The 17129-nt window shown below is 33.1% G+C and overlaps 1 protein-coding gene across 1 annotated transcript in view; it reads right to left on the reverse strand.

The window, feature by feature from the left end:
• The window catches only part of Polr2H (DNA-directed RNA polymerases I, II, and III subunit Rpb8), a 205958-nt gene continuing 188829 nt past the window's right edge, over positions 1-17129 (reverse strand). The window contains exon 4 of the mRNA XM_072534232.1: positions 1-163. Within this exon, the coding sequence (XP_072390333.1) occupies positions 46-163 (118 nt within the window). The 3' untranslated portion in view covers positions 1-45. The remainder of the gene's footprint in view (positions 164-17129) is intronic.

Below are 17129 nucleotides of genomic sequence, written 5' to 3' on the forward strand. Positions count from 1 at the left end.
TTGTACTTATTTATTAAAATCCTATATTTAAATTTAGGTACAAAATTACATGAAAATTTTCTTCATCAATAAATACATATGCTGATCCACTTCGAAACTGTGCAAGTTATTGGCATCACCCTGTAGACGCATTAACAGCCCTCCGAACGACACGTAAGCAGCCCTGAAAATAAAAAAATCAGTATTAGTATCACGTAGTTAAATATTTAAGTTATTTTAAATGTTAATTCGACTAAGAGCAGTTACGAGTGCTTAATAAAAATAAAGACCAGTACATAAGTGTACATTAAAATCGTAAACATTCTTCTGGAGATGAACGTCACAGATTGGACAATGATGCTTCAACGATATTCACGAAGGAAGTATGGATAGTGGTCGTGGTTCAAATATCACAACCAGCTAACCACACTGCCACCGTGTACATCGTTAATTCCTCGACCATACAGGCTTGGCGGCACAGAGGTTCGTTCATGGCTGTAAATGTCACATGTACAGACATTAAAATTTATTAATTAGTTAGCTATATACCTATAAAATAGTTTTATTTATTGCCGTATTAAGGAAATATACAGGATAGCGAAAAAGTATGGAAACACGGTAATTTCTCTGAAACCAATGAATATATAAAAAAAATCTACTATTCTATCTAATCTAATATACTATTAATCTTAGTGGGCAGCAGCCCGTTGAAAATAAATAAATAAATATTCCATCATCAGTGCTATCTGGATTTACATGTTTCCCAAGCTCTTCTTTAAGTTGTGACCTACTGTATTATGGGCATGTTGAGGAAAATGGACAGCCGGAGTGTGACGTCACAGCTGTCATTGTTATTGTTACTTTTCCAAACAAAAGTTGAAATGCCCAATCTCAAGACTTTTTAATTTCTATAAAGTTAACATTTTGCTTCCTCTGCTGCTTTTTCTTTTAAGTATAGTGTTTTTTACGATAATTCCATCATAATTCAGTGTTCTATTTCTATGAAATATAGTTTAAAAGTTTTAAATTACAGAAATTCTAACCTTACTTTATCCATACATGCATTTTATTGCTATTTTTATAAAACAAACAATTGTAAATTGCCATTGCCATTAATATGCAATAAATGTAACTTGCCATTAATGTAATGACTAATCTGGTGCTAAATCGAAATCGAAAAATCAAAATATTGTTGTTGATGGAAGGAATATTGTGCAGACTACATCGTATGACTACTTAAGACATGAAATTCGGTTGGCAGAGATAACCAGACATGTGAGCTTCCACGTCACATAGGATTAACCCGGGCAGCGTTTGTTAAATTAAACTATGTATTTAAATCGGATCTACCCATCTGCCTCAAAAGGAAAATCTTTGACCAATGTATGTTACCCGTACTCACTTATGGAGCGGAAATATTAACACTCACAAAAAAGGTAGTTAATAAGATTCGCGTGACTCATTATCAGACAACCGATGGGCAAAACGTGAATCCGAGTGGAGACCAAGAGAAGACACAAAACGGAGCAGAGGAAGCCCACCGACTAGATGAACTGACGACCTGAATCGTTTAGATTCAGGACTTAGAATTAGGACTGGATGCAAGCCGCACAAGACACAGACAGATGGAAAGATCTGAGAGAGATGTATGTCCAGCAGTGGACGCATAGAAGTTGATGATTATGAACTTGCCGTTAAGTCAAAAGAAACTTCCTATTCGTTGAGTTTCTAGATGTAGATTCTTCTGGATTACAGACTCTCATGAGGTTCCAGAGGTAGTCAGCTAGCATAGTACTCAACCTGCCTTGATAACGTTGCTCCATTAACTTAATATCTTGATGGAACCTCTCCTCCTGTTTTTCGCTGTAATCTCCCAAAATATCGGAGAAATAGACCAGTAGTGACCGAAGAAAATAAATTTTTACACTCATAAGACAACCTAGTTTAGGAAATTTCTTAACAGGCTATTTATTTCTTTGTAATTGGGACTTTTTTGGTTCCCAAGAAATCCCTTAACAACTAATTTGAAGCTCCACCAAGCATTTTTTCCTTAGTACCCATGTATTTTTCCAGTCAGTTTCGATCATTAATAGGTGAATTTGAGGGGCCAAAAAATTCCAGCTTTTATTTTCTCAGAAGTTATCTGAGGAAATATCTTACCCAAATACTGGAAACATGGTTTATCCTGATTCAACGCTTTCACTAAACCCAGTTTAATATGTAGTGGTGGACACATGAACATATGGAAATAATGGACTGTTTATGGCATTCTTTGAGCCTGATATCAACTGGGTTCTTGTTTTCCCAGATTTCACTGTATAATGATTGGACCAATATCTGCTATTCCATTTATAAAGAAATCAGCAGAATTTAGTAAATCCACTTTGCAGAATTAGAAGAATACCGATGAATTTGAAATATCTAAAAATTAACCAGTTGTTTTTTTCGTATTCAATATTTCCCAGAGAATTTTCATATTGTCTTATGTTTCTTTTAAATGAACGGACTGAGCTATTCGAATTGAAGCATATTTGTTTCCATTATGCAACAGGACAGCTTTCAAGCTAGCTTTTGATGAATTTATAAATAGTCTCCATTCAGTAGGTTTACAGTAAATTCCAAAGTATTCCATTACTGATTGATTAATATTTCAGAAAACCACTTCATCTCTTTCTTGAAAGTAAGGAGCAAGTTCTCGTTCACGATGACTATAACAAGAAAAAATGACACTTGCTGCAAGAGGATTTTTTTGGTTTCAATCTGGATCTAAGAACTTCTGCAGCATCCTTTATGATATTTAAATCTCTAACTAAATCATTTAATTTTTCTTGAGTAAAAAGTTAAGGTGAGCGATCTTCTACAGGTTCCTATGCCTGATCACAGACATTGTTCTCATTGTCACTACTTTCAGTCACAGTCATCACTAATATCTTTTACAACAGTAGGAGGGGTAGGAATAGGTATAGGGTCGCTATGAGCTATTGGTCTAATAGCAGAAGGTAAGTTAGGATAAACAATAGATTTCTTGTTTTTAACTGACTAGCCACATACAGATTGAACGAATTTAACACGGAACATACAATTTAATATATGTCTGTTTGAACTGCATTTGAAATAGTGGACCAATATAAAACTTGGACAAAAATAAATCCATACCCGGTGATAGACATTGTATAAAATATCGTTCAACTATCTGTCTCCTTTAAAGGAAAGAGGAGCTTGCCTAATAGTCGGAGAGATAGAGCCGAAATTTTGAACTGATCAGTAATAGGACATTTCTCTATTGGAATATATTCATTGTAACTGGGTTAAGACTTTGCCTTACAGGCGGACGCCCCTCGTGGTACAGGGGGTGGCTATACAGGGATGAAGTTGTCATTTTTTTCGGAAAAATTAACGATCGATAATATGGCTGAAAATTTGCCCAGAGTAAGATCCTGGTATAACTAGACGAAATCCCAAAGGGCGGAGCGAGAGTGGATACATAAGGGGTGGCGGACAGGGGTAAAATTGCAATTTTTTGGGGAAAAATTAACGATAAGTAATATGTCCGCCATTTTCATGGCTCATTATTTAGCCCCTAAAAACTCTAAATCGAAAAGAGCGGACAGCTGGGTTGTTACAGGGAGCCATAAAACGGGATCAAATGTACCACTTGCCTGCGCATTTTAGGTCTCGGTAACAATTTTCAAACTGATTTTATTATGATATTTTTATACCTATTGATTTATAAATGTGTATGCTCACTTCTGTTACTATTCTGAAAAGCGTCAAGTAGAGTTTTCCTCAAAATTTTCAAAAAAAAAAATTCCGTAAATAAAAATTTTTGTAATTTTTTGAGGTAAAATCTAATTTGTAGAATCCTTTCGATTTTCTGTCAGTTATACCATGATTTTTTTCCAAAAATTTTCAAACGATTTTTCCGATAAGAAAAAAAAATTAGAAAAACTTTTCTAAAACATTTGATAAAACTGTACGTCATCGTCTGAATCTTTTATAGAATATTTTGTAGTTTTAAAATGATATTATGATAATGTTTTTTTTTTTCAAACTAAAGTCATATTTACTTTACAAATCACATTTTTTTCTTAAATATACCTCTGGGCAAATTTTCAGCCATATTATCGATCGTTAATTTTTCCGAAAAAAATGACAACTTCATCCCTGTATAGCCACCCCCTGTGCCACGAGGCAAAGTCTTAACCCAGTTACAATGAATATATTCCAATAGAGAAATGTCATATTACTGATCAGTTCAAAATTTCGGCTCTATCTCTTGGACTATAAGGAAGCGATAAGTGGTTTGACAGCATAATAACTGCTTGTGTAGTCTAGTTTTTTCAGTGATTCTAGGCAACCTATTTGGGTGGAGTTTTGACTTGTTCTTGAAAGAATTCAGAATCCAGCAGCCCGCTGAAGTATTGGATTTTTATAATATAATTATTTGACAACCTTTTGTTGGCCAACCACCTAGAGCGGAGTTGAGCCGAAATACATTGATTTCGTATGTTCCGTTTTAAATTCGTTCAATCTGTATATTAGTCAGACAAAAGTAACAATCATCCAGATTTGATGGTTTTCTCCAGACTATCGGTATTCCAAAGGACATAGCTTTCTTTTACGTGTTAAACATAGTCGCAATACCTTGACACAAGTTCGACAAACAGTATGAGGGGTCCATGCCCTGTCTTGATTGTTAAGTTTTACACCAAAATATGAAAAGTACACATTTTCTACAAATTTGGTAATATGTTGTATCTGTTCTACAACCACAAAACACCCATAAATATAAGACAACACATTAGAGCTATTCACACACGATCTCCGAGATCTCGATCAAGCTTATCAGGAGGCTAATACTTCCCGCCATAATTAGCAGGGTTGTCAAATGTATACAAATAAACTTTGCGTCGGTACTTTATCAATATCTCGAAATAATTACTTTTTACACTCATTTACATTTTTGAACAAGTCACAAAAATTTCATCACCAGATGATAAAACTTTCGGTCACATTTCTAAATGTAATGCCTATTTATACAATCTATGTAGCAAAAAAAACCTGTAGGTGATAGGAAAAAACGGATTTGGATTCAGCGCCAAGAAATACTCTAGAAAAACACTTTTGTTCTTAGACGTAAAAATCCGTGCAGCAACGTGTAATCTTTGATACCAGTCATCATACATATCACGTCGTTGAAGAACCAGTTCAGCTGAAAGTATGTTCAATTCTATCACATTATTGTTTTTATAGTCTAAGGTTTACAATAATTTATTTAAAAAAATCCTTAGTGTGTTCCCATATTTCATACTTTGAAAGTATTGGTTTAATCAGGTTTCATAAAAAAATATACAGGACCTATGTGTAATTTTTTATTAAACAAACAAATCAAATTTTTACAACAAATCAATACTCTTTTATCATGTACTTTTTAAATGTTAAGCCTCGTTAATTAAATTCACTGTGCTCGTTTTCGTTATTATTTGACAGGCGTAAAAAGATATAATAAAAATTCCTAGCATAGGAGAGATCTAATATCTGGACAAAAATTTGTCAATATAGATAGAATACTTGAAGGACGAAATATATTCGAAACGGCGCGGCGTGTGGTATCTATGAGATCTAAAGTTTGACCGACGAATTCCTATATAAATTGTTTTTTTCTGGAATAGGGACAATCCATACTTAATGGAAATTAATTAATCTCACACAATTTATTAATACGTTAATGTAAATCGATTTCCGTTTACCTGTTATTGCCCAAATGGTAAATAAATAAATAAACATGTTTATTATTCCAACATTTAGAATGTTGATAATTGTTGATTACCACTGCAAACAAAATATTCAATTAGATATACAAATAAAAACATCTTCGTAAAAAATATGGTTTAATTTGTTTTTACAAATATTTCTATTTGCACAGTCGAATTGAATAATTTTAGGTAATTTATTGAACTTTGGTGGATTGACGTAAAAGGATGCTTTGTCAAAAGTAGCTACATATACACATAAATAAATACGAGCCCATTCCCATATGAATTGGTCCACCTATGGAATTTGCAGTTTAAGTCATATTAAATATGACATTTTTATTAATATTTATTAAAAACATTATCCTTATGGTTTTTTATTTATTTTCAACAGTAAAAAAATTCACTAAACCCTAGCTATGCATACACTTATGTCAACATACGTTGATTTTTTCCTAATTACGTTAAATCCAGAGGTAGATGGAAAAATGACATCAAAACAATAATATTGTTAGTTAATGTCAAATGTATTTTGTAGTATTGTAAAGCTTTTTGCCGTTTGTGGATTGTACAATGGGTCGAGTACGTGTTGTTTTTGGGGAGGTTTGGTAATGTTTTGGGTAGGCATTTCATTCGAGGGCCGTACTGATCTCGTATTTATTGATATAGGAGCGTTGAATGCACACCGATACATTACCGAAATTCTAGACGAGCATGTAATGCCTTTTGCTGGGTTTGTAGGCGAAAACTTTATTTTTATGCAAGACAACGCGCGGCCACACGTAGCCAGGATGGTAACGCAATATCTGGAAACTGTCGGTGTGCCAAAAATGAACTGGCCGGCTCAAAGTCCAGATTTGAACCCGATTGAACATGTTTCTGACCAACTCAAACGAAGGGTAAGAAACAGAATACCTGCTCCAATAAATCGTGAGTAGCTTCGGTTGGCGCACATGGAAGAATCGGAAGCTTTTCCTCAAAACGACATCCAGAATTTGATCAATTCAATGCCAAATCGAATGACGAGTGTAATTCACAATAGAGGTGGTAATATACAGTATTAATAATCACGACTTATTTTATAAAGAAAACAGAAAAAATGTACAATGTTAATATTTTTTTATTTTTCAATAAAATCATTATTTTGGAAGAAGTTATTTTTTGACATTTGCTATTTAAAAAATGATTGCATACTGCTTTAGAACATATTCTTAAACATTACACAAACATCTAATGACAATCACTTTGTGGTATGATTCTTAAAAATTAAAAAATGGCAAAAATTTTGGGTGGCCTCTTTTTCGTGACGCGCAGTGTAATATATAAATATCTTCTATATAATACAATTTTTTTTGTGAACGAATTTCGAAATTTGGGATAAAGTATGATTTTATTTTTATATAAGTATTTCTCATTAATAATTTAAAGTCAAGATATAAAATGTTTGTTTTCTTACTATACAATTTTAATTTTAATTTCGTAAAAGCACTTATCATTTGTAATTTAATATCTAAACAGAGAATGTTTATTTCTTTTCCAAGATGATGCAATTCTCCTAGAATCTTTTAATAACTGTTTGTTCGTTAGAAAATAATAAAGGTTAGCTTTGTTAACAGGTTTGTTTTAAATTTTTCATTTTATTTCTCTGTCTGTGCTCGTTTCCTTACGAGGGTAAATAACGAATGGCGCTCAATTCATTTTAATTTTAAAGATAATGCGAAGAGATTGTATATGAATTTTGAAAGAACTACACCCAAATCTCTTCCCGAGACGAGCGAGGGGACCTAGAATATTTATGTACGTAAAGAGTTTGCCTAGGTTACAATGCTTGGCAAGCTTTTGTTAAAAGTTTATCGACAGAATTGGCAGGTAAGGGCCAGCGTCTAATTGTCGTCATGTTGGCAGCGACAATGGTTTTCTGCAAAATTGCGCTTTATATAGAAGAAAACAGAGAACTAATATGAACTCCACATGCTCCAGTGTATTGATAGTAACTGTCATAGTGTTGGATAATATATCAATCATTTACAAAAGGATATGGCCAAAGCAGAATTAATAACAATAATGAAGGAGCATCGCTGTAGATATCGTCAATATACTTTTGATTCAATTGAAGTAAATTAGGCCCAAATATGGGAAAATGTGGACTTTAAAAATTGGGGAAACGCTGTTCCCACTGTATTAAAAATAGATTAAAGTAATAATTTAATAGATTAATAATTAATGAGGTATTATTCAATAATTTATCAGATTAAAATAATTTAAACCACAATTTCATTTTTTGATTATTTATTGAACGATTATTAAACATTCTAAAACACAAAAGAGGACAATTTATGAGTAGAATAAAGATAACTTTTTAATAATAATCGGTGTATTTGTTATTTGACAATTAATGATATAAACAAATTATATAAAATAATATCTACCTATTTTTCATTTTTTTAAATAAATTTCTCAAATTCAGTTTTCGATGTAAACAATACTTTTAAGTTGCCGTCATGAAACGCTACTGATAAATCTAAAGAATAAAGAATTTGTGCTGACCAAATTGTAATTTGCTAAAATGTATCGTGAATACGTCTGTTATTATATCTGGCTCACTGTAAAGGAACGCATATTACATATGAAAATGTACGGAGAGATATTAAGATGTTGTGAACCGATATTTATTTGATTTTCTATTAGTAAACGACGTATTTTCATGTAATATACAAAATTCTCTCTGGTATAATCTACAGTAGATTATTAGAATACTCCGAAAATATAATTGGTGATTATCAAAATGGATTCAGACCAAATAGAGCCACTACAGATAACACATTCATACTAAGAACGATACAAGAAAAAGCTTATGAATACGACATAGACCTATATAATATGTATATAGACTTTAAACAAGCTTTTGATAGTGTGAAAAGAGACAGAATGCTGGAAGACCTTTGTAATCTAGGTATACCTAAGAAATACATCAGCCTCATAAAAATGACGTTGCAGGGTTCAAAAGCCGCAGTCAAAGTAGATAGAGAACTGATTCCCCTGTTTAACATCAACATGGAAGTAAGACAGGGAGATGCCCTATTAACCATGCTATTCAACCTAGTTCTTGAGGCAGTCATCATAAAAACCAATATAACCGGCCATATAAACACCAAATCAGTACAAATTACTGCATATGCAGACGATGTAGCCATCATTAGTAGGAATAAGCCACGACTAATGGAAGTGTTCAAACAAATTGATCCTGAAGCAAGAAAAAGAGGTCTCAAAATAAACGAAGCAAAAACGAAGTATATGACAGTCAAAAGAATAGCTGACAATGAAAATAATATCACAATAGACAACGATACTATCGAACGAGTGGATGCCTTTACATATCTCGGCACAGAAATCAATCAGAAGAACTCCGTAAGTAGCGAAATGAATGCACGTATTTCCAGCGGGAATCGTACATACTATGCTAATAAAAGATTGATGACATCGAAATTATTAGACAAAAGAACCAAAATGACTATCTACAGAACACTGATTAGACCCGTAGTAACCTATGGATGTGAAACTTGGGTAATGACGAAAAAAGACGAAGCCCAACTCAGGACATTCGAGAGAAAAATACTGAGGAAAGTATATGGCCCGGTACAAGAGGAAGATGCCACATGGAGAATCAGGAGAAACGACGAGGTTAATGAGTTAAATGAAGGTTATGACATTGTAAGATTTGTGAAAAGTCAAAGACTGTCATGGCTGGGACATGTGCAGAGACAAAACGATGCAAAAACAACAAAGAAAATGTTACAATGGAAGCCCATAGGAAGGCGAAAAAAAGGAAGGCCCAGAACGAGATGGTTGGATGACGTGGAAGACGACCTGAAAACAATGAACATAAGACAATGGAGAAGGGCACACGAGAGATTTGAATGGAAGGACATAGCCAGACAGGCAAAGACCCATCCAGGGTTATGATGCCAAAAGAAGAAGAAGAAACGACGTATTTGATTTGCATCTCGTACAATTAGTAGATTATATGAGTCACCTTCTCCAATTTCTTGCCATATTATAACTATGATATCGACGTCTTCTGCAAACGCTAGTATTTGTATACTTTTTTGTTATTATTGTCCCTTCTGTGTTGAGCTCTGAACCTCTGATTATTTTCTCTAATGCGATGTGAAATAGAACCTAGGTTAAGGCATCCCCTTGTCGTAAGCATTTTCTGACATGCATTGTATCTGTTAGGTCGTTTTGAATTCCAATTTTGCTCCATTTTGTAAGTGTTTTTGTCTGCTTTAGTGTTGTTTTTGCAAGTTGGTAGACTCATCCTCTTTCGCAGAAATTATTTATAGCGGTGTTAACTGTAAAACAAGAATTGTTGTATGTCAGAACGTCAAGAAGCTTTACAAGCGTCAAAAATTTTCTCTCGTAGCGTAATTATGTATGTAATAATACGGAATATGTAATATTTCGGATTCTCAGTGAGACACTCATGTGTATTCCATCTTAGTTAGGAATGTGTTTAGCGAATATACTAGAAACATTAAAGGCTACACAACTTTGTTGATAATTATAGAGAACCACAGTGGTTCCTGCATGTATAATTATACATAAAAAGTGGTGCCTTTAACCTGGTACACTACAATTAAAGGAATTATGGCAAAATTATGTACATAGGATCGAACTAAAATATAATGCGTATTTCTGTTTTTTTTTTTTAGATATAATAACAGTATCCAATTTGGATATTTAATACTGGTTTGACTCTGATAAAAAAAATCTAGTAGGTTGTGTATTATAAATGCCGGAGATAATTATTAATTGTTACAGCTTGATAATTTTTAATTATTCATGAGAAATTCGATAGGTTGGCGATGACGTCAATATGTACAAGGTGGAAACTCATACAGAATTTGTGTGTACACAGTTTTTTATAGCAGGATTATGTTTTATTTCACTAAAAGAATATACTTTCTATATGATAAATTAAAATAAAGATCGAGAAATTAATGGGAGAGCGAGAGGTGGAACTCAACCTTAGAAACTCTTCTTCTTCTTATAGTGCCGTGCACCTATAGTGCGTTGGCGAATTATCTTAAGGCCAGACGTCTGTCTTTTGCGGCATGCAAAAGATCGCCAGTGTTATTTATGCCTGTCCAGTTCTTTATGTTCTGTAGCCACGAAATTTGTTTGCGACCTACTCCTCTCTTGCCTTCAATCTTTCCCTGGATGATTAGTTGAGGGATTGCGTATTTTTTTCTCTCAGAATATAGCCGAGGTATCCAATTTTTCGTACCTTGATCAAATTGAGTAGTTCTCTCTCAGTATTTGCCTTTCTTAAGATTTCCTCGTTTCTCATCCTATTTGTCCATGTTATGCGGAACATTCTTCGCGACGTCCACAATTCGAAGGCCTCCAACTTATTAATGGAAGGTATTCTTAACGTCCATGTTTCCATGCCGTATAACAATATGGACCATACATAGCATTTAACCATCCTGTAGCGGAGATTGAAGGTAAGATCGCGGTTAAATAGTAGCGGTTTAAATTTGATAAAAGCTTCTCTTGTCTATAAATTCTACCTATATCTTTTTCATCTGAATTCAGAGAACTAACCCAACTCACAGAACCCCAAATCCAACCCGAGCTGAGCATGCTCCAGGCAGCCCTGACACAGGCGGTAACAGCGCTGACGATGGCGCAAGCCAAGCCAGAACAGCCAGACCCACCGACAGCGACGACCAGCCCGAATTTCTTAACAACAACTGGCCTGAACCCTATCCAGTCCAGATGGCAACAGACACTTCAAAAATTCACCGGTGAAGAATACGAAAGCCCAGAAGAATTTATCTAGATAACGGTAATCCTATGTCGGTGAGATGGGTGAAGAGGAGAGGCACTGGACAGCCTATCTTCTAGAGGAAGCACTTCGCTGCCGGCGAAGCAGTCGCATGGCGGAAATCCATGCGACCATGGATTTCTGTTTTTATTTTCTCATAATTTTATCATTCTTGAATATCTCGTTTGCCCATCTTCAACTATTTCCCCACTGCTCAGTACACCCAATTCTATATAATAGACACCCTAATAGTAGTACTTTTTATAATCATTTCATTATTCAAAGATATCATTGTATTTGGATTAGAAACTTATCGTCAAATGGAAGTTTGTCAGGTTCCTGGTATATTCTATAAAGTACGAAGTTGTATCGTCTTCTCCACACTCCATTGTAATTCACTGCTCCATAGATTCGCCTTAGTATTTTTCTTCCGAAATTTCTTTACATATTTTCATTATTTTTTGTTAGAGTCCACGTCTCTGAACCTTATGTTAGGACTGGACATATCATTGTTTTGTAGTGTTTTATTTTTGTATTTCTCGATATAATTGTGGATTTAAGGAGGAGATTGAGCCCAAAATAGCATCTGTTGGCCGTGAAAATTCTGCGGTTTATCTCTGCGGTAGTATTATTTTCAGTGTTAAGGAGCGCTCCCAGGTATACAAATTCGTTCACTGCTTCAATGACGTCGTTTTCTATAACAAGTGGTTGTAGGATTTGTGGTTGCGTGCTTATTTTCATATACCTCGTTTTGTTGGTTTTAATTATTAAACCCATTTTTATAGCTGATATTTTAATGCTATATACGTCTCTCGTACAGCGTTTTTCGTTCTCCCAACAATATTGATATCATCAGCATAGGCCACTGATTTATTATAATATTGAACCAGTCGTTGTGATTTGTGACATACGTATTACTTTTTCCAGAACCAGATTGAATAATATACAGGAGAGAGATTTTGGAAACCATCCTACGGTATGAAAGGGATTTGATTATTGACGCGTATTTCCTCTAATATCCTCTTGATTTAAATTCTTTTCTTTTGGAGCGTTCTTTTAAGGTCTGTAAATTATCTATTAATGTACTTTTACATAGCGTTTCAGACACCTTACGTTTCCGTTCAGTATATTCGAAAACAATAATTTACTGATGCTGACGGCTAGGTAACGAGTCGTAACCGGTTGGTACGAATAATGTGAATTAGGGGTCCGACGTTTTCCCCTCGTTGTTTATTTAGGTATTTGTTTGATTTTTGATTTTGATAGACTATTCAAAAAAAAATTTTCAAGGTTATTTTGTCATTTATGCATGAGTTATGATTGCTTTGTGACAATTAAACACGGAAGCGATAAGCAATTAGGACTTTTGCACTGAAGTGATACCTCTTCTTTTTTAAAAAATACTGTTTGGTTTGATATTTACAGTTTGATAGTACAAGTTAAAATGGATTTCAAAAAATTACGTAAACTCGTACGTGGTGAAGAAATTTTATATAACTGCAATGATAAATGCTATCATGATGTAAATAAAAAAAAATATTTGGAAAAGCGAGAACTCATCTTCACCGCACCAAACTGAAACGTCCTATGTATGGACGCGCAGTCCGATTGCTGGACCGGAAACGCTACCTGCCGGAAACTATACGTGCATGATAATATGTCGCGACCTTTATAATCATTTATTTTGTTTCTATACAACACGTTTTGAACAAGTGTTACTCTGTTTCCGACGAAGCATAATCCTAATAATACATATCAAACCATTTACTTGCTTGAAGAGCATTTTTCTCAACAGGAGGCAATGCTTTATCGACTCACAAACTTCAGACTTTCTCATAGTTTTTAAAATTGCAAAAGTAGCATCACTTATATTCCTGTAACTTATAAATTAATAGTCCGACTTGGTACAAATTTTGACAGGTGACATTTGAAGTTTAGTACTTTCTAAATCATATGCTTTTGTCATTGGTGCCAGAACTGGGGTTTTCTGCTTGATATGGCCTTTTTTGAAAGACGTTGGTTGTTATAAGTGGTCATAGTGTAGCTGGCTTATTGCTGTACTGTATACATACTGTCCTGGATTGGCTTATTGTACATTTTCATTCGTGTAATCTTCTGGTTCAGGTTTTTAGTATAAAGACTACTTACGTAGCTGAAACTTACTGCTTTACGTATACGGTGGGGATCAGCTAAATCAAAAATTGAAAAATTTCTAATGTCTGTGTTAGGAATGGAACCTGTGCTGTTCAGTTTGGTAAGACAGTACAATAGTCTACAGCCGCTACTTTGATGAAGGCTTAGTTGCAGTAATTTTATTTATTATTGAATATTATGTAACAACGAAGTATACAATAATTACACTTGCAGCTGACACTTGTATACAATAATTACACTTGCAGCTGACACTTGTACCATAAACAGTTTATTAAATAATATTTGCGCATATAACGTATACAGAAGGGAAATAAAACAAATGTTAAATTATGTACATCTATTGTAAAGAAAATACACGGTTTTCGTATAATTTAATGAACAGTCAGGTTCATTAGACATAATTTTGTGACATTTTGGAACTTTAAACAACAATAAGGCTTTTAAATATAATATATATATTATGTTTATAAATTAAAACAAGCTTTGAACAAAAATTAATTCATCACATTACCCAAAAAACACGTCTACAAAATATATTTCTACAATTACATTTGTAGTCTAAATTGTGAGGCCGTTCACATATGAAAAATGTTTCTGATTCGGTTTCTTTGCACATACCTGTTCAAAAATGGCTTATTCAAACAAATCTGAAGGATGCCAGGCAAAATGTTTGGACAGAAATTATTTAAACAAATTCCAAAAACCTCCTTTTTTGCTCCGAAACACATTTTTTAGGTTTTCTTTGGTTATTTTAAAAAAAAAGGTGTGACAATTTTTCTCAAAAGTTGATAGTTTTCGACTTATAAGCGATTTAAAATCCGAAAAATGATAAAATACGCGAGGCTTCAATTCTCAATGTAAATTATTATTTTTGAGGTTGTCAAGTAATAAAATTGAAGTTTAAATATTCAATTTCAAAATTCTTTTTTCAAATTTTTTCAATTTAGAGACCGTTGTTTTATAATTGTTAATTATGCGCGTACACTTAATTAAAAAACGGCGCGTCGCACTATAATATGAGAAAATTACGTTTTTATGTTTGATTTAGAAAAGGCACTTTCTTTTCCAAAATTAAGTGTGTTACAAACTGAACATGTATGGTTACAACTTGGTCGTTCATAGTTTTAATGATAATAGGGGTTGTATGTACATAAGGAATGAACTAAGGGCTCTAGTGGGTCCCAGGAAATAGCAGCATGCCTTGTAAAGCACCTTAAGCAAAATTCTTCTAAACATAAACACATAATCATGTATTCTGATTGTTGTATAGGGCAGAAACGAAATATACAGTTATCCTTAGCTCTCCAGAAACTTGTACAAGAACCTGACATGAAAGTTGATTATATTGATCACAAATTTCTTGTGACAGGACACAGTTATCTTCCAAATAATGCTGATTTTGGTGTCATTGAAAAAAAAGCAAAAAAGAAAGAATGTATTTATGGTCCAAATAACTGGGTTGATATTGTAAAAAATGCTAAAAACAAAAGTCCGTTTCTGGTCACTGAAATGAAGAGTTTTTATCAACAAAAAAATTTGCGGATTGTATTACCAACAGAAAAATTAATATAAATGCTCAAACAGTGAACTGATTACAAATAAAATGGTTAGGGTACAGCAAACATAAACCAAACTCTATATTTTATAAACAAACATTGCAGGAATCATTTGAATTCGATGAAAAGATTAAAAAAAACATATGATTGATCTCTTGAAACTTATTCCACCACATTATCACTGATTCTACAAAAAGTTGCCAACAATAAATCAAACGGCAGCTTCATCAGCAAGAGCAAATGATTCAGAATTATCAGATGCTGAAGAATATATCGATTAAACAATATGTACTCAGTTATGTTGTTTTATTCCGTATGGCTGTTTAAGGTAAGTCATGAGAATATTTAATTGTTTTTTATTTTCGGTGGACATTTCACGTAAGTCGATATTTTTGGTAAAAAGTTGTATTTTTCAAAAAGAATGAAAGTTTTTTAATTTCCTTGTTTGTATTTATTAAATACATTTAAAATACACTTTAAAGATTCATTGACTTACACCGATTGATTTCTGAGGCATCGATATGGTGCGTCTATATCGCAAATGTTAATAATACATTTGGAAATTGATTATTAACCTTTTTTAAATAACTAAAAGATTAAGTTATTAATTATTTATGGTTTATTATAATTGATTTTTGCCGTAAATTTAAAGTGAAAATTATAGAACATATAAAAATTAATGAAATTACAAAATTTTAATAATAAACGTCAACTATTTGGGATGCGAAAGATACGCACTAACTGACAACTTTAGCGACAAATGACAACAGGCCTTTTTTGTTTAACATATTCAAAAAAATTGTTTAAACAATTTCTATGAAAAAAATCGCCAGGCACCCTTCTAATTTGTTTAAAGTGGACATTTTTGGAAAGGAATTCGCAAATAAACGGAATCAGAAATATTCTTGCCAAATTAATAATTTTATTAAAACTACTACTAATTACGGATTGAATTTGTTACTGATAATTTTAATAGATAATAATTACTTTCATAATATAAAATAGGTAAGAATGATAACAAATATACATTTTTTTGGATATAACATAAATATTCTATTTAATTTTTTTAAATAAATGTTGCTAATTTTTTATTATTACGGCTATATATATATATATATATATATATATATATATATATATATATATATATATATATTTATATACTCCAAGGATTTATCAAAAACAAATCAAAAATCTTGTGTATATCGTTAAAAAATTACACTAACGGCGAGGTTGAGTCTGAGTGACTCCAAATAATGTAGCCTTTTCCACCCTTTTCAAAATTTATAACATAGCCACACCCAGACTCAGCTTAATCTTAACTCATGAAGTGACTTCATGAGTTTTCAGCTCTATCAGATCATCATCATTGAAAACTCGAGTGTTTGCATAAAGTATTTCACAAAACTGTATAAAATTATTTAAATTACATTTTAGAGATTAAAAAAATTAAAATTATAACGACACAATTCCGATGTAATTAGATTTTAACTGAAAGGTAACATATCGGCCTTTACTCGAAACACTGCCTACGTGTGGGACCCATAAAGGTCACTAGCTAACTTAGCTGCAATCACTGAGAACTGTCTCATTTTGGGTTAAGATGACAGTGATAAGTGACTTGACAGCGAAATAATTACTTCTGTAGATTCTACCAATTTACAAATTAGACACAAGAAAAAAAAGGTATGTACTATAGAAAAGAAAGGGCTGTACTTATAAGATTCTGAAGAAAGGAAGTAGGCAAAGTATTATTAAAACAGAGCATGAGAGACAGGGAATGGAACGATATAATAAATGGCAAAGGTTGAGCGAAGGAATGCAGGGAAAACTGTAATGTTCTTGGATATAGAGGTG

This window comes from Diabrotica undecimpunctata, chromosome 6 (assembly GCF_040954645.1).
Source record: "Diabrotica undecimpunctata isolate CICGRU chromosome 6, icDiaUnde3, whole genome shotgun sequence".
NCBI classification, from domain to species: domain Eukaryota; kingdom Metazoa; phylum Arthropoda; class Insecta; order Coleoptera; family Chrysomelidae; genus Diabrotica; species Diabrotica undecimpunctata.